The sequence below is a fragment of the Martes martes genome, assembly GCF_963455335.1.
Source record: "Martes martes genome assembly, contig: SUPER_18_unloc_1, whole genome shotgun sequence".
NCBI classification, from domain to species: domain Eukaryota; kingdom Metazoa; phylum Chordata; class Mammalia; order Carnivora; family Mustelidae; genus Martes; species Martes martes.
In genome coordinates, this window is record NW_027666704.1 from 2,330,510 (window position 1) to 2,356,888 (window position 26,379).

General features: G+C 54.0%; 1 protein-coding gene across 2 annotated transcripts in view; it reads right to left on the reverse strand.

Annotated features, from left to right (window-relative positions):
• The window catches only part of POLR3E (RNA polymerase III subunit E), a 37,123-nt gene that overhangs the window by 4,722 nt on the left and 6,022 nt on the right, over window positions 1–26,379 (reverse strand). The window contains exons 2-18 of one of the 2 annotated variants that reach the window (XM_080831683.1): window positions 19,941–20,014; window positions 18,584–18,634; window positions 16,321–16,398; window positions 15,481–15,596; window positions 15,107–15,189; window positions 11,536–11,643; window positions 11,155–11,204; window positions 9,311–9,430; window positions 8,232–8,317; window positions 7,832–7,876; window positions 7,651–7,742; window positions 6,582–6,702; window positions 3,846–3,927; window positions 2,506–2,565; window positions 2,248–2,405; window positions 1,792–1,853; window positions 773–1,299 (exon numbers count right to left, since the gene is read on the reverse strand). In XM_080831683.1, coding sequence (XP_080687809.1) covers window positions 773–1,299; window positions 1,792–1,853; window positions 2,248–2,405; window positions 2,506–2,565; window positions 3,846–3,927; window positions 6,582–6,702; window positions 7,651–7,742; window positions 7,832–7,876; window positions 8,232–8,317; window positions 9,311–9,430; window positions 11,155–11,204; window positions 11,536–11,643; window positions 15,107–15,189; window positions 15,481–15,596; window positions 16,321–16,398; window positions 18,584–18,634; window positions 19,941–19,976 — 1,875 coding nt within the window. In that variant the 5' untranslated portion in view covers window positions 19,977–20,014. The remainder of the gene's footprint in view (window positions 1–772; window positions 1,300–1,791; window positions 1,854–2,247; window positions 2,406–2,505; window positions 2,566–3,845; window positions 3,928–6,581; window positions 6,703–7,650; window positions 7,743–7,831; window positions 7,877–8,231; window positions 8,318–9,310; window positions 9,431–11,154; window positions 11,205–11,535; window positions 11,644–15,106; window positions 15,190–15,480; window positions 15,597–16,320; window positions 16,399–18,583; window positions 18,635–19,940; window positions 20,015–26,379) is intronic. The other variant, XM_080831684.1, reaches the window with a different exon arrangement.

Here is a 26,379-nt window from a genome sequence, read left to right on the forward strand (position 1 = left end):
TGTGTTGCTGCGGAAGCGAGCACTCCTGTACTTCTCCCACTGCAAGGCCGGTGCCCACAGCAGGCAAGAGGCCCAGGCTGTGCGCGGCTCACGCTGCCACCTGCAGGCCCGGCGGCAGAAACGCTGAGCACGCTGGTCAGGGTCCTCCAGCGGCCGAGGCTGGAGCGGCACAAGCCGTGGGCTCAGGGCAAAGGGGCCGCGCATCAGTTAAAGCAGGACGGATTTCAGCCCTGCCGCCGCTACACTGGGCTTCCAGCTCTGGCACCTCCTGGGTATACGACCTTCACACAAGCTCATTTCGCCTCTCTGAAAATCGGTTTCTACACCTCCAAATTGCAAAGATCAAATGACAGGAGTGAACTCATCCTGAAAAACGGCGGGGCTGACAGGGACCCTCATGGACCAAGGCCCTCCTGTAGGCCAAGCAAGGGGTTAGCGCCTTCGGACACCTCAGTGGGCCCGCACCCAAGGCCCAGGGTACCAAAGCCCACATGTGCCCACATCAGAAGAGGGTGCAGAGCCTAAGGGGCGCAAGCTCACACGAAGCTAACCCGTGAGAACCAATTCAGGCCAAGGCCAACGCTCCTCCCGAGTTCCCAGGCAGCCTCCAAACAACTGGCTCCCCCAAAGCAAGCAGGGCACAGGCCACTCCAGAGGGTCCCCCACTTGCCTTCCCGCCGGTAAAGGTGCTGCGTGCCCGGAGCCCCCCTGAGGGGCAGAGGGTGACCTTGCGTGTCCGCCCACCCGGAGGCACGCTGCGCGCTCTACTTACAGGCACCAATATCTGCTTGCAGCCGGCGGCCAGCACCGTGTCCTGCAGCATGCGGTCCGAGATGCCGCTGAACAGCGTGTGGCCAGGCGGCAGGCTGGCCAAATGCAGGTTGAAGAGGCGCTTGAGTTCACTCAGCGTGAGCACGAACTGTCTCTGGAAGGTGGCCTCCACGAAGGCCCTCAGTTCCTGGGCCACCGGGGCGCTGGCGCAGCCCGGCGGCGGGTGCCCATTGAAGCTGTCCCCACCGGCCGCCCGCCCGCTCGGCAGCCCGTTAGCCAGCCTGTTGTGGAGGCCGCCACCAAGAGAGGTGTCCATGGGCTCCTCGTCTTCCTCTGCCTCTCGATCTTCCTCGTCCTCGCCCTCCTCACTCACGGGCTCCTCCTTGATCCGCACGCCGGGCAGGACCGCGGACGCCCGCAGCTGCTCCTTCCTCCGCTGTAGCTCCCGCTCCAGCAGGGCGTGGTTCTGCTGGGCCTTGCTTTTGGCCACTTGGACCCGCTGGTCCCCGGAGAGCAGAGCAGCAGGCCCTGCGGGGAGACGCAGCACTGCTGTGGGGGCTCCGGGACGGCGCAGAGAAGGGCCCTTCGCCCAGCGGCAACCCGTGCCAGCCCGATGGGGCTGAAGCAGGTGCTGCGCTCCCGCCTTTCACCCCCGCCTGACCCGGGAGGGACGGAGCTCCCGCCGCCATGAGGAAAGAAACAAGCAGGGAAAACCAGAATCCCACGCTGGGAGGTTCAAACCAGGATGGGTGACTGTTGAGTCCCTCCCTGCCAGTTCCTCCTGTCCCACCGCCACCTTCTGCCGACCCAGGAAGGCCTGCACCCCAGCACAGCCCCAGAGTTCAGAAGGCCTCAGTCCCCGAGGCCAAGCCTTAAGCTGAGATCCGTGGGGAAGGGGGAGGAAGGCACAGAAAGGACACCCAGTGGGGAGAGCCGCCACCCCTCTCCAGCCCAAGCCCTGACAAGCCCACGCAAAGCAGGCCTCCTGGAGCCAAGGCTGGCTTAGGGGCCCTTGCCCACCTGATTGTCCATCTGACTTCTTTGGCAAGCTTTCCTTCACAAGATTATACACTTTTTCTAATCTGAAAAGAAAAATAAACTCTCTTAACTTTACACCTCGTCCCCAGTCACCTGCCTCGCTATAGCAAGCCCCGCCATCGAGGCAGGGATATCCTGGTGGCTGCAGATGCTGGTACACGGAGCCTTGCCAGCCCTCCCGACAGCGCACAGGCCTCACGCCCCCTGGGAGCCTCCGGGCTGGGGCGGGCGGCGGTGCCCCTCCCAGCTCCTCAGGACAGACAGGCCAGCTCTGATCAGGAGGGTGGCTGTGCCAGGCCGGTGCTGGGAGGCTCTGGGATCGAGCCGCAGCATCCATCCGGAGTGGAGGAAGGGGTATGCAGGGCCCCAGAGTGCCTTCCCCGGCCCACACTTGGCCTGGGCGGCCAGGCGGCTGTGGACTGCCCAGCAAGCCCTTACTTGGCCTGGATGCCCGTCCACAGCATGTGCTGCCGCTGGACCACATCTGGATGTTTCTTGATGAACTCCCCATCGTAAGGCAGTATGAACTCCCAGCCTTTGTTGATCCTCACCACGGCCATGTGCTCCAGGAAGTCCTTCACGTCCTCCGTGCAGAGCTGGGGGAGACAACAAAGGTGAGGCCCACAGGCCAGGAGCCGCCTGACCCCGCTCCCTGCAGCCGCAGGGCCCAGGCCTCCAACCGAGAGCAGCACTTACTTTAGTCACTGCTGCCACCTCCTTCCTCACCACCCACCGGCTCTGCGTGAACTTCCACATCTGAGGGAGAAAAAGCAGCCTATTTCCAGGAGGCAGAGACGAATTGCTCCGAAGACCATCCCCCAGAGCCCTGTAGTTGTCCCGGGGGCCTGGGATGAGGGAAGACTGTCCCCGACAAGAACTCAGATTGGACTAGCCGCTTCCTCCCAGGCCCGACTCTGACAGTGTCCGCACGCATGGACACGGGCTGGCAGGCAATGGCAAACAGCACACGGCTCCGGTGAGTGAGCCCAGGAGTGGATATCCGCTGCACTTTGGCGCCGAGGCAAAAAGTGCAGGGGCACCTAGCCTCTAACTGTCCAGAGAAGCTGGGACATCTGGTCAGGCAAAGAGAAAACACGGCCACTCTCTCGAACAGCTTAGGGGCTGCCCTACGCACATCACGGTCACTGCGGACAGCTGAGGAGACCGATTTCCCCAAACTCGAAGCACAAAGCTGAGGTCAAGGGAGGCAGTGCAGATCTCAGCTGCCGGGGTCCAAGCCCCTGAGAGGGATGCCTGGGCCAGGACTTACTGGATGAGGGCAGGGCAATGGAGTGGGGGAATGAGCTGGCTCAGGAGTTGCCAAGACCCACAGCAATAAGGGGGGAAACACGTACAAGAGAAGCAGGCCTGCCCGGGACCGTGGGGGATGCTGGCACTGTCGGGCCCACCCAAAGTCAGTGCCATTCAGGGGTTTGGGCCCAGCGGTACCAAACTGCCCAATTATTCGTAATAAGCTAGAAATCTGGTTTGTACCAGGATTTTGAGTTGTGAACATTAACTCAAGTGAACTTTTTTTTTAAGATTTTACTTATTTGACAGAGAAAAAAAGCACAAGAAAGGGGAGTGACAGGCAGACGGAGAGGGAGAAGCAGGCTCCTACCGAGGAGGTAGAGCCCGATGTGGGGCTCGATCCCAGGTCATGGCCTGAGCCTAAGGCAGATGCTTAACCCACTGAGCCACCCAGGTGCCCTCAAGTGAACAGTTAAAAAAAAAAAACAAAACTGCTCAGGCCAAATGAAACATGTTCCTTAGCCAGAGTCCACCTAAGGGCCTCTGGTTTGTAATCCCCAGGCCAAAGGAACTCTAACGTTCTTACAAAGCCCAAGACTCCAGGCTTCTGAATCAAAGGAGAAAGAAACATCCAGAGCCACCCCCTGCCCTCGCCCTGGCCACAGAGACCTGCCCTTCCCCTGTTGCCCGAACCGAGGTCCTGACAGCCCTGCCCTGCCCTGCCCGTGGAGCCCCCGCCACGATCCCCGTCCGAAGACCGGAGGCCAGAGAGCCTGGGCACTTACAACGAAGTCGCGACCGCGGCAGAGCACCTCAGCAGGCACACCACTGTGAGGGCTGGAGGAGTCCTTGGGGTACAGGATGTCGCTGCCAATTAGAGCAGGAGCAGTGGGTCAGTCCCATTCCTCAGCCCCTCCGCCGCCTGCCGCACCCCACCCCCAGCTCCAAGCGCTGGCCCAGCCCCTGCCTCTCCAACATGGGCTGGTACAGCTGCCCCCGAGGTTACCCTTTCAACCGTGGAGCCTGGCTCTGTGAACACATGTAGAAAAGAAACACTTCCCCTGTACACACCCCCCAAGAGTCCTTCCTCCCAGCCTTTCACGACCTTCCATGCACACACTGGCCCAGCCCCAAGGCCCATGGCAATCACGGAGGGCAGGGGCTCAGAAACAGGCCTGGGACTCTGGGAAGACAGCGAGTCCCACGTGCAAGGCAGGTGTGAGGCCTGGAGAGCCTGACTGGGAAGCAGGACACAAGGTCTTCACCACCTGCCCAAAAGGACAGGCAGGCAGTGCGAGTGGGAGCAAGACGGGTCAGTGGCTGGGACCTGGATGGACCCTGAGGCACGAGTGGGGCTGAAGCCTTTGGAGCGAATGGGTCCAGCAGTGCAGCTCAGAGAAGTTGAGGGCCCAAGAGCAAATGACCAGGTTGCTGAGGCTTACAGGTATAACCTTGAGCAAGTTCAGCCACAGACCCTGTCATACACCCCACCCCCACCCCCGAGCATCCTGTGCCCGAGAAGCCTCTGCTCTCCAGCACCACTCCTGCTGGGAGCCCTCTTTCCTCCCCTCCTCAATCCTCCCTGGCAACCAACTAATACTCTTCCTTCCAGGTCGAGCTCTGCGTCCGCTCCCTTCCCAGAAACACAGTATGGGGACAGGAACCATCACTGCCACACAGAGGGAAGGGAGCCGCTAGGAAGGGACTGGACGAGTGGCGAATGTGGTGCGTGCGCCGGGTCTCTGCACTCGGTGAGCTCATCTGTAATGGTGCCCCTGTACGCCCCACACATCTGAGGACGGGGACAGCGTGTGAATGACAGCAGAGCACAGGGCGCAGAGCACCCCATGGAGACAGATTTAGTGTACAGTGTGTGAATTCTGCATCTCCTCACAGGAACACACAGTAGGACCAACAAGGAAGGAGCACCACCCCCAGGCCGCGGCATGGCAGTGAGGGCTCGAGGCAGGACCTGAAGCACGGGAGCAGACAGAACACACGAGGTCCGGGAGGCCTGACCTTCCGGTCACAGGGACAGACCCCAGGCTGAAAGGGCAGAAGCACCAGGGCCACAGGCAGTGCTGGGCAAAGAGCTCAAATCCCAGCTCGGTGGCTGCCTTGCTGCCAGACGTTTGGCAAGTCTCTGCATCTCAGGGTCAGTGTCCTCGGGAGTGATGGGATGGCCCCTCCTAGCTCTCGCTCATTCGTAGCGTAAATATACCTAGGTGGTCCCGTTTAACAAGTGACGCACCATCCAAAGGCCTTCCATAACCAAACGCTTAACGTGGCTGGAGAGGACAGCAGCGACCTACTGACAGACCCTGGACATGTTTCCCAAGTGCAAGGGCGCCACCAGGTGGCAGCAACGTGAATAGCCTTTACAATCACTTGGCCAACTTACTGCAACAAAGGTGTTTCCACAATGAAGTACTTGAGAATTTTGAACAATTCCTATTTTGACAGATTGTTCACCTTACACACACTTTCTAAAAAGTGAGCCTTTATTAGCGTATTTTCTGTTACACTATTTTAAATTAACATAATCCAGGTACACATAAAATCCAGCCACACTTAGAAGCAAGGGTCTAAGATGTGCCAGGCATTATACTGAGTGCCAGAGACAGGAGGGAGGGTCCACACAGAGGTCCCTCCCCACCTTACAAGTGACAGTCTGGTGGAGGGATCACAGGAGAGAAACTCCTGAAAGGCATCAAGCCACATGCTCCGAACCCCACAGCACATGTGAAAGGAAACTCACGCTCAGACGCATCTTAAAGAACTGTGGAAAGCCACAAGAGAAAATCTCAAAAAGAGCCAGAGGGAACCAAGCGTAAAGAGAGTAGACTCATCACTAGAAACAACGGGAATGAGAATGCAATGAAATCATGTCAGCGTGTGGAAGGAAAACAATCAACCTCGAATTCTACACTCAGGAAAAATATCCTTTAACAAAGGTGGAATGGACGTCTCCGACCATATGAAACCCAAGGGAGCACCCTCCCCTGCAGACCTTCCTTACAGGAAACACCCTAGCGGTTTCTGGCAGAAGGAAATTATCCCAGGTAGAAACTCGGACACAGAGACTCATGATAAGCAAAATAAATAGTATGTGAGCAGATCTGAAGAATATTGACTGGATATGATACTGTTCTGTGGGTTGTAAGATACAATTAAAAACTATAAATACAATGGCACGTGAGTTGGGAGGAAGAGAAATAACATTCTAAGGTCTCTGAATTGTCCTGGGTGAGGGTAAAACACAGCAACGCATATTAAACACGATCAGTTATGAATGCACCAATGCACCCTGAAATCTACAGGGTACTCACTAAAGGAATCCAGAAAGGGTAATTTCCAAATTGGCAGGGAGAAATGGAATAATAAAACAAGAATCCAGTAGCAGGTAAGAATGGATATAAAAATGCAGGACAAACAGACAGAGCAATCGTAGACTTAAACCCAAAACATCAGTCATCACGTTGAATTTAAATGGGTCAGATACTCCCACACAGAGAACTTACCTCTTCACAACCCAGTTTCCTTGGACTAACATCGCCACCTTCTGGATGCCACGCAGAACAGCCACAGAGTCGATGGAGGGGCCAAGGAGGCTCATCAAGTTGGCAAAAGGCATGACCTTCACTGAGGACGCAGGAGACATGAGACAAGGGAAGAGAGCCTGGGCACGCCCCTCCCCAAGTCTATGCAGCCTCAGGCTCCCATAGCCCCCCCCAGTGCGGGACCAACGCAGGTGACACAGGTAATAATGAGCGCTGACTCCACTGGCTGCTCCTGCAGGCATCCTGCACTCACAGACTCCTGGAGCGAACACCCCAGGGGCTGCTCCATAAGACTATTACAGGATGCCCGGCTGGCTAGTTGGTATAGTATACGACTCTAGATCTCAGGGTCATGAGTTCAAGCCTGACATTAGGTGTCGAGCCTACTCAGGGTGGGGGAAAAAAAGGTAAAACCATTACTACTGGGGCCCAGAAAGGGCTTGGAGTAGGCCCCATGTCCTCCGCAGCAAGGCCAGTGGCCTGGCACCCTGGCGGCCCCCGGGGGAGCTGGGCCCTCCCCTCTGCTCAGGCTCCTGGAGACCCTAAAAGTGGTAGCTCCGGAGGGGAGCCCGGGCCCGGGACTCAGCTCTGAGACTCAGGGCTCATGTCTGCCCTACAGGGTCTGGCTTTCCGCGTCCTCTGAGAAAGGAGATCCATCCCTGCTGTGTGCAGGGGTGCCACAAAGTCATGCGAGCAAATGAACGGAGCTCATGTTCACATGCAAGGCTCTGTATAAGCCGTTAAGCTGCAGGTCAGCCCTCCGGAGCTCTCCTAGTTCCTTAGACGCAGCAGGGTCAGCCGCCTGCCCAGGCTCACCCAGCAGGGGAGTGCTAGGTAGGGGGGTAGAGCAGGAACCCAAGCCCAGCTGAGGGAGCCGCCACACTGCTGCGGTGCGATCCTTCCAGGCGAGGCCCCAGCTGTAAAGCGGGAGCCTCTGGCCTTGCCTCTCAGTCCCCAGTCTGTCCCACACTCCGTTCCTCCAGGAGGTGGTAGGCCTAGGGCCCCCTGGGGTACGCGGGTGTCCACCCACCATTCTTCATCAGGATCTTGATCTGATCAGCCAGGGGCAAGGTGCGCAGCTGGGCCATGGACAGGACGTTGCTGGGGGCCACGGGTTTGTCTCTGTTGAAAACAGAGACGGTGGGTTAGAGGAGGGGGTGAGAGGGGAGATTTGGGGAGGGGAGGGTAGCATCCAGCCCAGCTCTACTCACTTCTCCTCCTCCGGGCTGGGGGGCATCAGCATCATGAGGTATTCACTGCAGGGGAGAAGGTAGGGTCAGCAGCTTCTGGGCTCTGTCCCTGACCCACCCCCACCCGCACATCCAGGCTGCACCTAGGCTGAAGTGTTCCCAGGAGAGGGCTGGGGGCTGAGACCCATGCCCACCCTCCCCTAGCTTCCCCCAAACCTGCGGAGAGTGGACGACCATCTCTTCCCACATCCACCCCCCACTGGCCCTCTCCAGAGGATGACGGGCCCCCTCCCATGTCCATCTCCCTTGCTTCAGAAGGGACCACGTCCCCAGGAAGGCCCCACACCAAAGGGACCCTACTGGGGCCAGTGGTAGGCTCAGGAGCCCACAGGGCTAAACACCCTGGCCCGGCTGGTCCCACCTGGGTGACTTGACGAGCTCTGTGTTCTCGACCCCGCTGGAACCCTGGCACAGCAGGTACTGGCGCTCATGCTCAGAGCGGCTGTCCTGTTGGGGGAAAGCAGCAGGGTGGGAGGACCCTCAGCCACCACCCTGGGGCCTGCGCCACCCCCCCCGAGTCTCTCTGTCATCCCGTTTTCACCCCTGCATCACCTTCCACTCCAGCTGCCCACTGTCCTGCCCCAAGGCCAGCCACAAAATCACATCTAACCACCTGAGCATGACATCCAAGGCCTCTGTGAGGTGGCCTTAACTGTCTCCAGCCCCAGCACCCATGTCTTAGGTGCCCCGCCTGGGACACAGGGCCAGTAATCACCAACAGTAAGAGGATCAGCTAACAGTCACTCAGCACCTACTACAGGCCAGGCTCTGGTCTAACGGCTGCATATATACATCAACTTATCTCATTAGGTAATTTGCATAAAGTCACACACCAGGAAAGAGCAGAGTCTCTGGAAGTCTGACTCTAAGGCTCTGTCCACATGGACCTCTTTCAGGAAAGTTCCAGAGAAATCAGGAGTTGCTCCTCCCCCAGAAAGATGTTGGGGAGCCTTATGGCATCTTTGGCTTCGATTCAATCTCATCCCTTACTCCAGTAGTTTCAAGGTCTGGGTTTTAAGCACATGAGATGAAAACCAAGCATCGTCAAAGCACCCCGGCAGACATGCGGTGAAGCTGGCCCGCGACAGACGGCCAGTTCTCCATCGAGGGCCCACATTCAGGACCCACGATGCATGAGAACGTGTAACCAAACACCTGCTCTGCCCTGGGGCCAGCAAGAAGCTCACTGGAGGAGAGCCTGGGGATGCCGACACTGCTGCCCCAGGAAACGGTGGGCTCCTTTCTCAATCTCCTGCTCCCCAGGGGACACACGCTAAGTAGACCGGCTGGAACAAAGGACAAACTGTCCCCAGGACTTCACCCTCTCTCCCCGGGCTCCCTACCACCAAGTGGCTCTCACTTATTCTGAAACCAGTTCCAGGTGAGACCGGCCCCCTCTCCCAGGACCAGCGTCAGCCACCGGCCGGGACCCCAACTCACCCTCAAGCCATAGTAGTGCAGATGCACCCACGGCTCCTCGGCGTGCTTCTTCTGCAGGAACTCATAGGACTGTACGCGGCGCTGGCGGGCCTGCTCCGACTCCGGACGGGAGAACCGCACCTGGGAAGGGGGGGTCATGGCCTCAGGCCTGGACCATCCTGGGCTGCTGGCCCGCGCCCACGAGACCGGAGAGCCCAGCGCCACTCCCACCTCCCCTTGTTTCCTGACACACATCTCTTAAATTCAGCTCCAACCGTGTCCCTCTGTCCCTGACTTGCCGACACAGGCCAGTGAGCAGCTTTCTCTTGCTTCTGCCTGCCCGGCACCCAATCCATTTCCACTCCCACTGGTAATAGCCGCCCCCCACTTTCCTTGGGAAATACCCAGTTCCCCCTCAGCTCAGGGAAGCAAGTATCCCTCCCCCGGCCCCCACCCCCACACACGTTCCCAGCCACAGGAGTGGGCACGTGACTCAGACCTGGACAATCCGAGCACCAAATCCTCTTAGCCACAGGGGCTGGTTCAGGGTTGGCCAAGCCAATGAGTCCAGTCTGGGACTTTAGTTAGAAGTAATGAGAAAGAAGTTTCTTTTCCCCTGGGGTCTTGGAAGCTGGGAGGATGTGAGACTGGAGCTGGGACAACTCTGTACCACTGGGGACAGACACCCTGCCTGAGAAAGAGGCCAAAAGAGGAAGGCAGAACCTGGAGATGGAGGGAGAAACCAGGTCTCGATGACAGAGTCTGAGCACCTGAATCCAGCCATACCTGAAGCTACCCCTCAACTTTTCAATAACAGGGGCCAATACATTCCATTTGGGGCTTATGCCAGGTAGATCCGGGTTTCTGCTGCTTAGCGTCCCGACCGAACAGGGCCCTCACACCTCTCTTATGAAGGGGACCCATGCAGGGGCGTTGGTGTATTATAGAATCCTGGGATTCTTTTTTTTTTTTTCTTTAAAGTAGGCTCCACACCGAACATGGGCCTTGAACTCATGACCCTGAGATCAAGAGTTGCATGTTCTACTGCCTGAGCCGGTCAGGCACCACAGAATCCTGGGATTCTACATGGGTCCTTTGAAGTTCATGGGCCTAAGAAGGAATTGTTAAACGAGCACCAATTGAGTCCCCAAGGAGGGAAGGAGGGTGATCATTCAACAAGCTACTGAGAGAACAGGGCGAGCATCCACCACCACACAGCGGTCATATCGGTATCGCCCCATCTTCAAGGATGCGCAAAGGCTCACAACTTAAGCCATGTCTGAATGCCGCCCATGTCACTATTTATGCCTTCTTCCTTAAATACTCATTTTAACCTTTCTGTGCTTACACAGAGGAAACTCTACAAGCCATTAATGGAAGGTCAATATTCTTTTCACAGTGTATGAGATACAGGAATAAATATAAAAATAGGGATGTTGCATCTGTGCACCACTGAAAAGACAGAATTACATGGTTAAGTAACATGGGATTCTGGCTCCGCTGGGACACAGGCTTCATGGCACAGACTGTGTGGGTCCCCTGGACCTCCCAGGCCCCGGTTTCCTCCTCCCACCCAATTCCAGTTCCAGCCACGCCCCAGGGTCCCTGCTCTACAGGAGCCCCGGGCAGCTATCCTGTATTCAGCTGGGACAAGTCGGGGGGTGGAGACAGGTTAGCCCTCCAGGCTGCCCAACAGGAAGGCTCGGAAGGATGGGCCCCTGTTTTGGTACCTGTTTCACCCCCAGAGCCCGGGTTCTGTAGAGCCCTTCCCACCCCATGCAGCCTCCAGGCAGCTGAGCTACCATGCCGGCTCCGCTGCCCCCCCAGGCGGCAACCCCCTCTCCTCGGGGCCAGAGTTCACTCACTGTGATCTGCTTCACGTCTTCTTCCGCCTCATCCTGCGAAGAGTCTCCTGCTGCGAGAGAAAGCAGACGCTGCTTGCAGCCTCTGGTGTTGCCCCCAATTCCCCAGAAGGCTTCGGGCAGGGGTATCTGGGAATTCTTCTAGACAGAGGTCAGTGGACAAGTCAGCGCTTTTCAGCTGGCAGCAATTTTGTCCACCAGGGGCCACTGGGGAATGCAGGAAGACGTCTGGTTGTCCAGCGGTGCGGGTGAGTGCTCCCGGCGTCCCGTGGGAAGAGCGGGGACGCTGCGAAGCGTCCTGGAATCCGTCCCCCTGCAGTTCTTCCCACAGCCAACCCATCCCAAGATGCAGCCAGAACGAAGGGCTAGGGGTCCAGGGCTCACCCTCATTGGCCGCCTCCCTCTCCCGGTGCTTGGCGTCCGCCTTATCCAGGTAGGAGAAGCTTGGCCGCAGCTGCAGGATGCCATGGAGAGGCGTCAGGTGCAGCTCACCTGGCAGAGGAAGAAGGCCTTGGACTTGACTCTGGGAGTTGGGGCCAAACCACCCAGCTTGGCTCACAGTAGTCACAAAGGGCCCTGCGCTCCCCCAAAGGCCTCTGCCCACCTGCCCCCTCTGCTCTACCCCCAGTCCCAGGGCCTTGGGACCACCAGGCCTGCGGCCCTTCCCAACCCCACCTGGCCCAGTAAGCACACAGTTGCAGCAGAGCACGAACCCAGACTCTTCTGCCCCAAGATAGTTCGTTTTTTGTTTGTTTTTTTTTTTTTTAGATTTTATTTATTTGACAGAGAGATCACAAGTAGGCAGAGAGGTAGGCAGAGAGAGAGAGGGGGAAGCAGGTTCCCCGCCAAGCAGAGAGCCTAATGCGGGGCTCAATCCCAGGACTCTGAGATCACCACCCGAGCGGAAGGCAGAGGCCCAACCCACTGAGCCACCCAGGCCCCCCTCCAAGCCAGTTTTTTAAGCTGGCATGCACTCCCTCCCCCATGAGCATCAAAGGCCCTTATGACCCTGGTCACCACCCCTTCCCCCCAGTGGCCTGCTCTGCCACACGGCAACTTTTCCGCTCTGAACACAGCCTGCTCTTCCCCCCCAGGCCACTCAAGGACACCCTCAATGCCCACCGCCCACTCCCCACACAGACTGCCTCTCATCCTCATCCTCCAGCTTGGCTTGTCAAAACCCCATCCAACCCGCTCAGAAGTCTGCTAGCGCAAACGTGGCTCCCCCCGGCCTGGCCAGCTAGGGGAGTGTCTACACGCGCAGCCAGGACTTTTCCTTGTGAATGAGACCCAAGCACTGGCAGGCAGTGGGAAGATCATCAATTTCTCTCAAGTCAATGCAGGCTTGAAAGAGAAGAAATGACACACTAAGGCTCTGGTAAGGGGCTCTCTGGACTCCAGAGGGAGCGGAACGCTCGCAGTCACGAGTACAGAAGCAAATGGTCCTACAAATACCATATGATTTCACTCACATGTGGAATTTAAGAAACAAAAGAACGGGGGGGTGGGGGCGGGAAGAAGCGCGCGCGCACACACACACACACAGAACAGATTTGGGGCTCCTGGCTGGCTCAGTTGGTAGAACACGAGACTCTCGATCTCTAGGTTACGAGTTTGAGCCCAAGCTGGGTGAGCATGGAGCCTACTTAAAAAACAAAACAAAAACACAGAACCCACAGACTCATCACTCAGCAAACACACTGATGGCAACCACAGGGAAGTTGGTGGGGGGAATGTGGGAATGAGGTGATGGGGATTCAGGGTACACTAGTGGTGAGGACCAGAGTCAGGTACAGAATCACTGAACCACCCTACTGTACACCTGACACTAACAGAACACAGTTCGTTAATAATACTGGAATTTACAAAATTAAAAAGGAATCATCTTACCACCCTACATACAAGAATAATTTTCAGAAATGTTAAAAATTTTGGTATAAAATACTATAAATACCGGAAAAAACTTTAGAGGCGCCTGGATAGCTCAGTCAGTTAAGCATCGGCCTCGGGCCCAGGTCATGATCCCAGGGTCCTGGAATCGAGCCCCGCATCTGGCTCCCTGCTCAGCAGGGAGTCTGCTTCTCTCTCTGCCCCTCCCCCTGCTTGTGCACACTTGCTCTCTGTCAAATAAAAATTTTTTTAATTTTTTTTTAAGGAGAACCTTTGTATGAACCTAGGATGGGAGAAAGAATCCTAAAAAAACACAAGAGACTCAGAAGAAAAAGGACAGGACAGGTACGTCTGGCTAGATGGCACAAGTTCTGGAGATGGACGGTGGTGACGACTGCACAGCAACGCAGATGCCCTCAATATTACTGAACTGCACACCGAAAAATGGTTACAATGGGGGTGCCTGGGTGGTGCAGTCAGTCAGGCGTCCGACTGGATTCGGTTCAGGTCATGATCTCAGGGTCGTGAGATCAAGCCCCGTGCTGAGCCCCGTACTCAGCACGGAGTCAGTTTATGATTCTTTTCTTCCTCAGCCTACTCCCCGCCCTCACCCCCTGCCCCCGGAAGCATGTTTTCTCTAAATCTTTCCAAAAAATGGTTAAAATGGTAAATTTCATGTTATGTACACTTTACCATAATAAAAATTAATAAAAAGAAAAAAACAGCCCAGGTGGAAGGCTTGAGACATGGGTTCAAAAAAGAAGGCTATAGTTATTTGATGCGACTTTGAGTCCATTCTAGTTGTTTCCTTAGTGTTCAAATTAGTTTTACTTACTGCTTTATGAATTCTAAATACTTACTTTTTAATGGCTCTATTGAGATATAATTCACATGCCATACAAAACTCACCATTTAAAGCACACTGCTCAGTGTATTTTACTGTATTCCTGGAGTTGTACAACCAGAACTACAATCAATTTAAGAACATTTTCAGAGGAACCTGGGTGGCTCAGTCCATTCAGCGTCCAACTCTCGATTTCAGCTAAGGTCATGATCACAGAGGGATGAGACTGTGAAGCCTGCTTGGGATCCTCTCTCTACCTCTGTCCCTCCCCCACTCCCCTCGAAGAACATTTTCATCTCCCCAGAAAGAAACCCCAAACCATCCTCAGTCACTCCCCATTCCACACTGCTCTCAGCCACAGGCAACTACTACCTGCTTTCTGTCTCTACATCTGCCTCTCCGGGACACCTCCTGACCCGGACGGCTACGACAGGCGGCCTTCCTCGAGCGGCTGCTCTCACCGGGCATCACGTTCCCAGGCTCATGCGCACCAGGTGATGGTCAGCACCTCACTCCTGACGTAGCCAAACACCATTCAACAGCACGGCCTAGTGCACCTCGCCATCCAGGCATCCGCTCACAGACTCAGGGACTGTTCCTACCTTGTCACTACTACGAATAACGCTGTTACGAACTGCGTTCAAGTTTTGTGTGGGTGGACGTTTCGCTTCTCTTGGATAGAGGCTAAGAGTAAAATTGCTCATGCGGAAGTATCTTGTACTTTTTTTCTTTTTTGAGAGGGACGGAGAGACAGCGTGAGCGAGTGAGTAAGGGGAGAGGCAGAGGGAGAGAGAGAATCCCAAGCCGACGCCCCGTTGAGCACGGAGCCTGACGCGGGGCTCCATTCTAGCACCCTGAGATCATGACCTGAGCCGAAATCAAGAGTCGGAGGCTCCACCAGAAGCCCCGTAAGTACCTTGTGTTTAAAACAAAATTCTCGAACCGGTCTCAAAAGTCATGCTGTATGTCTGTGTCCCAGGAGGACAGCGACCCTGGAAGCACTGCCTCTATCGGGTCAGGCAGCATCAAAAGCCAGAAGTCCTTAGAGGTGGCCTATCCCAGCCCTCGACAGTGTCATCTCTACAATCTGCCTGGCCCGTGTGGGCGTCCAGCATTCGGGGAGCAGCAGGCTGGGTTCCCCCCGTCCCAGCCCCCATCCCGCTTCCCTCCCCCAAAGCGGCCTCCCAGAGCCACGGCAGCCTGGCTGCCCAGCGCAGGTACCTTGCCTGTAGAGTGCCGCAGCGTATCGGGCTGTGTTACTGGTGCTCTGGGAGGAGCAGAACGTCTGCTTGTCCATCAGCTTCCTGGGCGCACAGGGAGAACAGACTTCAGAGGAAGGAAGCTTCAGGCCCAGGGCATGGCAGGCACAGCCTCCTCCACCCCAGACACCTCCTGAATTCAACATCCAGGGACAGAGATCAAGGCCCCAAGTCAGCATGTGTGAGCCTCATGAGGGAGGCTGGGGAAGAGAAAACCCAAGGCCTGGTTTGTGGCCCAAGGACAGGGTGTGGGTCAAGCCCCCACTCCCATCATGGGGCCTCTCGGGAGGAAAAACATTTGCCAAAAAGCCGGGAGGCTGGGCCCAGGGGACTCACGAGGAGTAAGTGCTGCTCTCATCTGCACAGGCGCCATCCACATTGAGTGCGATCTGCTCCCCTTTGCTGCGGCAATAGTTGGGGTTCAGGGTGTCGATGGCCATCTCAAGCTCTACCTGTAGGCATCAAGCACCCCCACCAGCTATGAGGAACTCAAGGACACCCCCAACCCGGCCACAGCCATGTCCCAACCCCAGTCCCTGCCAATCCCAGCCCTGCCCAGGAGCAGGCCGGGCACACATCCCTCCCTAAGGGACCCCGGGGTTCAGTCTGCATCAACAGAAAAGCTACAGTGCTTTTTTTTTGGGGGGGGGTGCGGTCACAGAGTTCTCTTTGTCCTTCCCATTCTACCCTCCAAAATCTAAATTAGGTACCAACATTTAAAATTCAAGAGATTTTTCTCATAAAAATTCTCATTTCCAACTTCTCTTGAAAAGTCAGCGCAAGCGGCAACGGGGGGCTGGCGCTGCAGCCACCCTGGACAAGACGTGTCCAGTGCTCCTGGCCCGTCACCCCATCCCTTCGAGGCACTTCGAGCTTATCAGAGCTGCTACATGGCAGTCCCTGCCTTACCCCTGTGAACACGAGCCCCCCATTCCCAGTCTCTAACTCACACCAAGCCGTCTTCTCCCCTGGCCTCTCTGGAGCTGCCTACCCCCTTTCTTTCCGGGAACTTTCCTTCCTCAGCTTTCCAGGCTCAAGTGACTGGTTCTCCTCCCAACCCTCCAACTGCTCTTTCTCCGGGCTTCTAGTCCCAAAGGGCCTGTCTTCCCCTCATTTGCATCAGCCCCCACCTGTGTCACCCTCCCCTCCTCCACCTCCGTCAGAGGGCAGTCCCACCTTCTGCTGCTTGGGCTTGATCTTGGCTGAAAGGTGTGGAATGTCATCGTAGGTCATCGAGGCTGGACGCACAGGGTACTGGGGAGGGGAAAGGAGCCGTCAGTCCACCCTGCCCAGGCCGGCCCAGCCCAGAGCTGGACTCCCAGGCTCTAGCCAAGGATCAACACCAAGCAGAGACCTCTTGGTCTCCACCCATATCCCCTTCATATCGGCTCAATCCAGCTTCCTTCCAAAGGCAATTTTCGAAGGCCTCTGACCTCCAAGAAACAGCCCTAAGCATCAGGAACCCAAACAGGCCCCTCTCTGGTAATTCACAGAGCCCTGCCGGGCAGGCAAGAGTGAGGATTAGGCAGGGGACATCCCGCCAAGGGCAAGGGACATGAGACCACGGGCAGCACAGACGGAAGATCTGAGCAGTGCCGTGCTGCAGGTGGAAGACAGGGTGTGAAAATGGTAGCCCACTCTCTCTCCGCCACCCTGTACACTTTTCCATAACAAAAAGCTGCCACTGACCCACTCAGCCCCATCTGGGCCCCAACGTCACCATGCCAGAAGCCGTTTTTATGTCACACTTAAATATACTGCTCTGAAGTCACTTGTTTGTTCTGAACATGCTGGGGACATCTTCCCACAACAGTCCTCACAGAGGCACCTTCCCTTTCTCTGACGCCGGACGGACACTAGTGGACGGATGAGTCACGGTTTGGACCCGCCCTCGAGAAGCTGTGCCCAGCGGTGCCCGTACCCCAACACACTCTGGAAGGAGCCTGCTGGAGGCGTGGCAGCGCATACAGTGAACCCTCTGTGTGGGGGCCCTTTGGCTCTGCTACGTTCCGGCCCAAGGCAAAGGTGACTTCCTAAAAGCTTGCTCAGACAGCAACTCCTCCTTGCTTCCTGGGTCAAGCTTACGGCAGTGGTAGGAGGAACAGTCTGGAGCCCCACTGGTCTGGCCTGAGCCCTTGCAGCTCTGCCACCTCCTGATCTCAGGCTGGGATGGGGGGTGGTAAAGGGCAAGGTCCTGGAATCAGGCCTGGGTTCTGGTCCCAACTCTGCCTCTTGCAATGTATGGACCTGGGCCAGCTCCTCACCACCAGCAGCGTGAGTGTCCTCACCTCACTGGACTGCTGGGGGCGGGGAATGAGGCAAAGAGAGCGGACACTGCCACAGGGTCTGGCCCACTGCGAACACACACGGGGTCACTGTCACCACCACCAGCTCCCTGCCATTTGCAGGCAGTCAAGGATTCCAGTGCGGAAGGCCTGAAGGACAGGCTCCCAGCCCCAGAGCCTGTAAAGGGAGAGCCTGGGGCAGGGGCAGCCGGACCTCTCTTCCCGGCTCACATTTTGAGCACCCCCACTGCTGCCCCGTCCTGCCTGCCTGCGCCTCACCTTCTCATATGCGACATGGAGACAAAACACTTAAAACCATAACCTTCTTGTTGGAAATGCAAACAGTCTGTTCCTTTAAACAAGAAACAATGTTTCCTTCGGATTTAGCAATTCCACTCCTAGGGATGTGCCCAAGAGAAACAACAACACCTGTCCACACAGAAACTTGTATGAGATGCTCACCGCAGCACTGTTCGTAACAGCCCCAGAGGGGAACCGACCCAGCCAGCCACCAGTGTGTGGGTAAACTCATCGTCCACAAAAAGGAGCGCGGTACCGACACGTGCTAGAACATGAGTGAGCCTTGAGACCATGCCATGATTCCGTGTACATGAAATGTCCAGGACAGGCCGGTCACAGCGCAAGAGAACAGGTTAACAGCTGCCTCGGGATGCAGGCAGGAATGAGGGACACGGGACAAAACTGTCCTAAAACAGACTGTAGAGCTGAGCTCTGGGCTGGGCTGTGCTCCAAGCACTTTGCAAGGATTCATCCAACCTGCGCAGGGACGCCTCAGAGCGGGTAGTGTAACTGCCACCATTTTGCAAATGAGCAAACAGACACAGAGAGCTTAAGGACCTCGCCCGGGACTCACAGCTAAGTCATGATGGCACTGGGCCTCAATGCACCTGCCACTCCCCAGAGCCTGACCTTTGACACTGTTCTGCCTCACGGCGGCCTTGGTTTCCCCATCTTCGGTATCAGAGACTACTGACCTGCCGGCCCACAGAAGCCAAAAGAACACCCCCCCACCCCTGCCACCTGTTCCACACTCTGGCGTCCAGAAACCTAAGCAAGGCTGAGGTTTCCTGGTACCCCCCACTCCCCATCCCCACGCCGTAGGAGGCCCCTTCACCCTCTGGTCTCACCATTACCTGAAACAGATAGAGCTTCTCTGCCAGACTTTTGGCCAAGTACACATCGATCTGGGAAAAAGGGAAGAAGATTTAAACAGGAGACAGACAGGTGCCTGGCCTGAGCGGCCCTGCCCCTGCTCCCTGGATGTTAGGGCTCATGGATCCTAGAGGCAGTGTGGGGGAGGAGGCTCAGCCACCGCTAGAAACAGAGGGAACCCAGGCTCCAGCCTCCCTCTCTATAGCTAGAGTTCCTGGCCCCCTGCTAGGTCCGCTGCAACCCAATAAAAATGGGCTTTCTGCCGGGGCTGCTCAGATCACCATGCATCCTAGAGCCAGAGCAAACGCTTTTCTGATGAGGCCGGGGCAGAGGAGAGCTTACGCACTTGCTGCACTTCCTCCCTGTGCCCTCTACCACCTCCCCTGGACTGACCTGTCACCCACCTCAAGGTGGTCTGTAAGCCCATCTGAGAATGATCCGGCCCAACTCTTTCTTCTTAGTACTAACCGCCCCTGCCCCATTGTGCAACAGTTTATCTCCCTGCTTCCTGGCTCTTCGCGTGAACCATGTTCTCTCCCACCACCAGGCCTTAAGGAGGAGTAAAGGGCATCAGCGCAGGCGAAGCCTGTGTGAGTGGCATTCTAGGTGGAGGGAGCAGCATGTACAAAGGCCCAGAGGCTCTAGGATGTGTCTGGATCTGGGCTGACTCTGGAACCTACCTCCCCACCATCTGCATCTTGGGTCTCCTTCTTTGTCAGATCCTAAGTTTCCCGAGGGCAGGACATGCCTTGCTCACGGCTGTCATAGCCCCCAGCACACAGTGGATCCAGCGAACAACTGCTGAATGACTTCTGGGTAGGCCCAGGAAGAAGGGGGAGCTGTCGAACCCATTCATTCATTCAACAAATCATCACTGGGTATCTACTGAGTGGCAGGCACTGAACTTGGCTTTGTGGACACAGTGGTCAAAGAACAAAATCCCTCCCTCATGAAGCTTACATTCTAGGGTAAGGAGATTATGTCTAGGGGACGGGGAGTGCTGTGACCAAGCACAGGGTGTGGCCAGGGGGGGTTGGGGAGGGCCAGGGAAGGTGTTCATGAGGTGGGTTGGGGGTCAGGGGTGGTGTCAGGGAATCCTCTTTGACAAGGAAATACTGGATCAGAGACTGGGAGGAAGCGAAGGGCTCAGCTAGGCAGTTATCTGGAGGAAGAGGGTTCCCAGCAGAGGGAACAGCCTGCATTAGGGGTCCCGAGGATGCCAGCTGATGCCCGGCCAGTGCGAGGACGGACGGAAGAGCCTCAGCCCCGCTTCCTGCAGCGCTGGACCCGGGCACTGCTCCCTGGTAGCCCCGGCAGAGCGTGGGGAACAGCAGTTACCTCCTGTACGACTGGGTCATCCTCTTCATTGGCCATACTAGGGGGGAGCCAGCTGCACGATCCTCGGACTCAATCTGCAAGGGAGAGTAAGAGGCCTGAAATGTCAGTCAGCCATCCCGCCAGCACCCCTGGGTGTCTCTGCTGCCACAGGCCTGCTCTGAGAGGGAGGAGCCTGAGACAAACAGAAACTGACCTTCTTTCTACAGCCTTCCTGGAATCAACAACAGACGGCCCATTCTATACCCCAGTGGCCAGAACCAAACAAGAAGGTGAAACCACCAAAGCAGCACCTACCAGCTACGCCCACGGGAAAGAATAAATGACCAGCTTTAAGGGTTTTTCAACCACTCACAGAAAAGAGGTCACTGTCAGGCAGGGGGATGGAGGCTGGCTGGTCCACAGCTGTGATGCCAGCACTCGAGCACAAACCAGGGGCCACGGGGAACCAGTAAGGAAGAGTCTGGCATCCAGCAGGAAGAGCAGGCAGTCCCAAGGCTTTCCAGGTCTCTGGTATTTGACTTTCAAGCAGACTTCAAGCCCAACCCCCCATGAGAGGATTCTGTTTGGTGTGTGTGACACAAAATGACCTTCATCACAGACTTTACTCAACACCCCAACCCTGCCAAGGTGGCCCGACTGTCCCCATTTTCTAAGGGGGTACTGGAACTCGGGGATGCCGTGCACATGCTAGCCAGAGCCACAGAGCGAGCAAACAACGCACTGGGCTTCAAAGCCAGGCCAGCCAGGCTATCTGACTTTAGGTAACAGCCAGCAGTTGGGGAGCTCCAAGGGATGGGAAGGGCCTTCTGCCGGGAAGGAGGAGGGGCCATCTGGGCTGGACCCTGAAGGAGAGAAGAATTTGGACAAGCCATGACACCAGACAGTAGGAGGGAACCCAGGGGACTGGCAACATGACAAGCACCTGGAGGGGAGAAGACTGCATGTTTCCCCGGCAGAGGGGAAGTCATTCCGCGGGGCTGACTCTTCATAGTCCCAAAGGGAGGGGCCGGTTACGTGGATACCTTCAGAAGCCCAGCAGCCCCCAGGGCCCTAGTTCTGGGTTAGAACATCATGATTTTTGTCTTATCTACTTAACATCTGAGTTATTCAAAATTTAAAAGGGCGTAATACCTTCACCATAGGTGGGATTCAAGGTCATCCAAGCCCTCCGCCTGAGCTGTACTACCTAAAATCCTTTCATGCGTTCCAGATCCACATTCCCAACTCAGACTGCTCAGCCCCAATGCCAGCCTCATCCCCGAGCCTCTACTCCCCTCAACACACATTAGCAACTCCTGTCAGGCCCACCCTGAAGGTAGGTCTGGGGTCCGGCCACCCCACTGCAGCCTCCCAAGTCCAGCCAGCTCCACTGCCTGCCTGCATGACAGCAACGCCCTGCCCCACTTGCAACCTTAGGATCTTCACCCAACCCCACAGCCAGCACCAGTGATCGCTCTGAAAACCCCATCAGAGCTCGCCACGCCTCTGCCTTCAAGGGCCTCCCGTCCCACTCAGGACAGATGCTGGAGTCTTTATGGCCTACCCACTGCTGCCACCGCCCCTTCACCTCTCAGACCTCATCTCCCACAGGCCCCCTTCCTTCTTCTCCCCTCACCTTGGGCCTTGGTCACTCTAGGTTTTTGTTCACACCTCACCTCATCACTAAGACCTACCCTGTCTAACCTACCCCAAATTGCAACACCCTCCTACAATTCCCTTCTCTGCTCTGGTTTTCCCCAAAGCACAGATCACCACAGGACAGTTAACACCTCCGTTGTTATTTTGTCCCCAGCCCCACTGCCACTAAGCTGTAAGTCACCTGCAGACAGAGATCCTGGTCTGTTTTGTCCCTTACTCTTCCCCCGAGCCCGCAGCAGGCACTCCACACATACCTGTTGTCTAAAGAAATAAGCCACAGAAAGGCTATTTAACAGGGAGCTACCAAAGACTTTTGAGTGGAGGAAGATGTGGAGGGAGCAAGAAGGCAAACCAGAGGGAAGCCAGCTGCCCCAGAATTATAGCTTGAAGACAGGATGAAAATCAGAAGCCCTGAACTGACAGTCCAAGGTGTGTGCTCCTCCCAGAAAGAGGGGGATGGATGGCAGAGCCTCAGGCCTTTCCCCATCTGCACTGGCTGCCAAGAGTCACAGGTGGACAGGGAGCCCAGCTCCTCTGCAGGCTGGGGAACTTCCACGTGAGTCAGGGAACAGGTCATATGTACAAAGAGGTGTGGCCTGGGAGGTTCCCCAGACGCAATCATTCCTGAGAAACTGGCTTTCTCAGCTGTTATTGGGCTCTGCTGACCTCTCCCCCAGCCACTGAGGAACTCGGGGAGGAAGAGGTACCTGGAGCTGTGGCTCCTCCTCCACGGTGCACAAGACTAGGGTAACGAGACTAGGGTAACGCAGGGCTCTCACTTCCCCTCATCCTCCCGACCAACATCATCCAACTCAGTGGCTGTCCAAATTTTCAGCCTAAGACCTACAGTAAGAAATCTAGTGCATGGAGGAGGAGCAAGATGGCGGAAGAGTAAGAGACTGAAATATCATCAGATCCCAGGAGTTCAGCTAGATAGTTATCAAACCATTCTGAACACCTACAAACTCAATAGGAGATAGAAGAGAAGAGCAGCAATTGTAGGAAAAGAAAATCAACCACTTTCCGGAAGGTAGGGCGTGTGTAAAAGTGAATCCGAAGTGATGAGATGATAGACCGTGGGGGGAGGGGCTGGCTCCTCGCAAGCGGTGGAGCAGCGCAGCACAAAATCAGAACTTTTAGAAGTCCGCTGCGCTGAGGGACATCACTCCAGAGGCTAAGCAGGGGGTGGAGCCCTCACGGGAACAGTGTGGTCTGAGGACCCACGGGATCACAGAACAACCAGGGGTGTCTGAGTTTGGCAGAGCTGCCAGGTATCGGAGAGGGGAAGCCAGATGCAGAGACGGAGCCAAGGAGTGAGCTCTCAGCTCAGGGTTACCTTAAACCATGATCCAAGGCACAGTTGGGCCACTGCTCTTCAAGCAGGGACCCCACAAGTGGAAGATCCGGGGAGACTCCCTTCTTCCTCCTCTGGGAGGAGCGGTACAGGAGCACGCTGCAGGAATCTGCTGGATTTGGAGACTCCAAACATGGCCGGGCGCCAGAGATAGAAACGCTCAGTCACAGGCCAAGTGAGCATGGAGCACGGTGGGAGACCAGGGAAAGGGGAGTGACTGACCCCTTTTCTCTGAGGGCGCACTGAGGAGTGGGGCCCCGAGTTCTTGGCAACTCTGGGCAGAGACTGGGAGGCCGCCATTTTCATTCCCTTCCTCCAAAGCTCTACGGAGAGCGTTCAGGGAACAAATGCTCCGGAGAGCGAACTCAAGCAGATTACATAGCCTGGCCCCTGGCAAAGGCGGTACAACTCCGCCTCGGGCAGAGACATTAGAGAATCACTGCAACAGGGCCCTCCCCCAGAAGATCAGCAAGAACATCCAGCCACGGGGCACCTGGGTGGCTCAGTGGGTTAAGCCTCTAACTTTGGCTCAGGTCATGATCTCAGGGTCCTGGAATCGAGCCCCGCATCAGGCTCTATGCTCGGCGGGAAGCCTGCTTCCCCGCCCCCACCCCCGCCTGCCTCTCTGCCTACTTGTGATCTGTCAGATAAATAAAATCTTAAAAAAAAAAAAAAAAAATCCAGCAAGACCAAGATCAACGAGAACTGCGAAACTCCAGCACTACAGGAAAGCAACACGTAGAATTCATGGCTTTTTTCCCATGATCCTTTAGTCTTTCAAAGTTAAATTGAAAAAATTTTTTTCTTATTCTATTTTTAAAAATTTTTCCTCTTTCCTATTTTAACATATTTTAAACTATTTTATCTTATCAATACCTTTCAAAAGTATTTTTAAATTTTCATTATTATATTTTATACCATAATTTTATTTAACCTTATTTTTAATATACATATAAGGTTTTTTTTCCTTTAAATTTTGGGATACAATTTCTTCTAATAGATCAAAATATACCCTAAATCTAGCACATGGCTTTGTTCCAGTCTCCAGCCTGATCACACTGGTTCCTTTTTTCTTCTCTTTTTTCAACCAACATTTTATCTTATCAATTCCTTTTTTAGAATCTTTTTAAATTTTCATCTTTACAGTCATATTCCATCCCTTCATCATGTTAACCCTTATTTTTGTATATATATAAGTTTTTCTCTAAGATTTTGGGAGGGAGTTTCTTCTAATAGACCAAAATACATCCAAAATCAAGCGTGTGGCTTTGTTCTATTCACCAGTCTGATATATACATATACATATATGTACATATATGTATATACATATATGTACATGTGTATATGTATGCATACATATACATATGTGTGCATACATATATGTACATACATACATATATGTATATAATTTGTATATATTATATATATATAACATATATATATATATATATATATGTATAATTTTTTTTCCTTTTTTACCCCCTCCACTCTCCCCCAGTCTCGGGTCTCTTCTGATTTGGTTAGTGTATATTTTTCTGGGGTCTTTGCTACCTTTTAGTATTTTGTTCTCTCATTCATCTATTCTTACCTGGATAAAATGACAAGGCAGAAAAACTTACCACAAAAGAAAGAACGAGAGGCAGTACCAACAGCTAGGGACCTAATCAATACGGACATTAGTAATACGTCAGAACTAGAGTTCAGAATGACGATTATCAAGGTGCTAGCTGGGCTCGAAAAAGGCATGGAAGATATTAGAGAATTGCTTTCTGAAGAAATAAAATCCCTTTCTGGAGAAATAAAAGAACTAAAATCTAACCAAGTTGAAATAAAAAGAGCTATTAATGAGGTGTAATCAAAAATGGAGCCTCTTACTGCTAGGATAAATGAGGCAGAACAGAGAATTAGTGATATAGAAGACCAAATGATGGAGAACAAAGAAGCTGAGCAAAAGAAAGACAAACAACTACTGGACCACAAGGGGAAAATTCGAGAGATGAGTGATACCATAAGATGAAACAGTATTAGAATAATTGGGATCCCAGAAGAAGAAAGAGAGAGGGGGTCAGAAGGTATACTGGAGCAAATTATAGCAGAGAATTTCCCTAATCTGCTGAAGGAAAAAAGCCTCAAAATCCAGGAAGCACAGAGAACCCCCCTCAAAATCAATAAAAATAGGTCCATAATCTGTCATCAAATAGTAAAACTTACAAGTCTCAGTGAAAATCCTGAAAGCAGCTCAGGACAAGAGAACTGTAACATACAATGGTAGAAATATTAGATTGACAGCAGACTTATCCACAGAGACCTGGTAGGCCAGAAAGGACTGGCATGATATATTCAGAGCACTAAACTAGAAACATATGCAGCCAAGAATACTATATCCAGCTAGGCTGTCACTGAAAATAGAAGGAGAGATAAAAAGCATCCAGGACAAACAAAAACTAAAAGAATTTGCAAACACCAAACTAGCCCTACTGGAAATACTGAAAGAGGTCCTCTAAGCAAAGAGAGAGCCTAAAAGTAACAGACCAGAAAGGAACAGAGACAATATACAGTAACAATCACCTTACAGGCAATACAATGGCACTAAATTCATATCTTTCAATAGTTACCCTGAATGTAAAAGGGCTAAATGCCCCAATCAAAAGACACAACGTATCAGAATGGGAAAAAAAAACAAGACCCATAATATGCTGTCTACAAGAAACTCATTTTAGACCCAAAGACACCTCCAGATTTAAAGTGAGGGGGTGGAAAACAATTTACCATGCTAATGGATATCAAAAGCAAGCTGGGGTGGCAATCCTTGTATTAGATAAATTAGATTTTAAGCCAAAAACTATAATAAGAGATGAGGAAGGACACTTTATCATACTTAAAGGGTCTGCCCAACAAAAAGATCTAACCATTTTAAATATCTATGTCCCTAACATGGGAGCAGCCAATTATATAAACCAATCAATAACAAAATCAAAGAAACACATCAACAGTAATATGATAATAGTAGCGGATTTTAACACCCCCCTTACTGAAATGGACAGATCATCTAGCAAAAGATCAACAAGGAAATAAAGGCTTTAAATGACACACTGGACCAGATGGACATCACAGATATATTTAGAACATTCCATCCCAAAACAGAATACACATTTTTCTCTAACGCACATGGAACATTCTCCAGAATAGATCACATCCTGGGTCACAAATCAGGTCTCAACCAGTAACAAAAGACTGGGATCATTCCCTGCAGATTTTCAGACCACAATGCTCTGAAGCTAGAACTCAATCACAAGAGGAAATTTGGAAAGAACTTAATACATGCAGGTTGAACAGCATCCTGCTAAGGAATGAATGGGTCTACCAGGATATTAAAGAATTTTAAAAATTCATGGAAACAAATGAAAATGAAAACACAACTGTTCAAAATCTTTGGGACACAGTAAA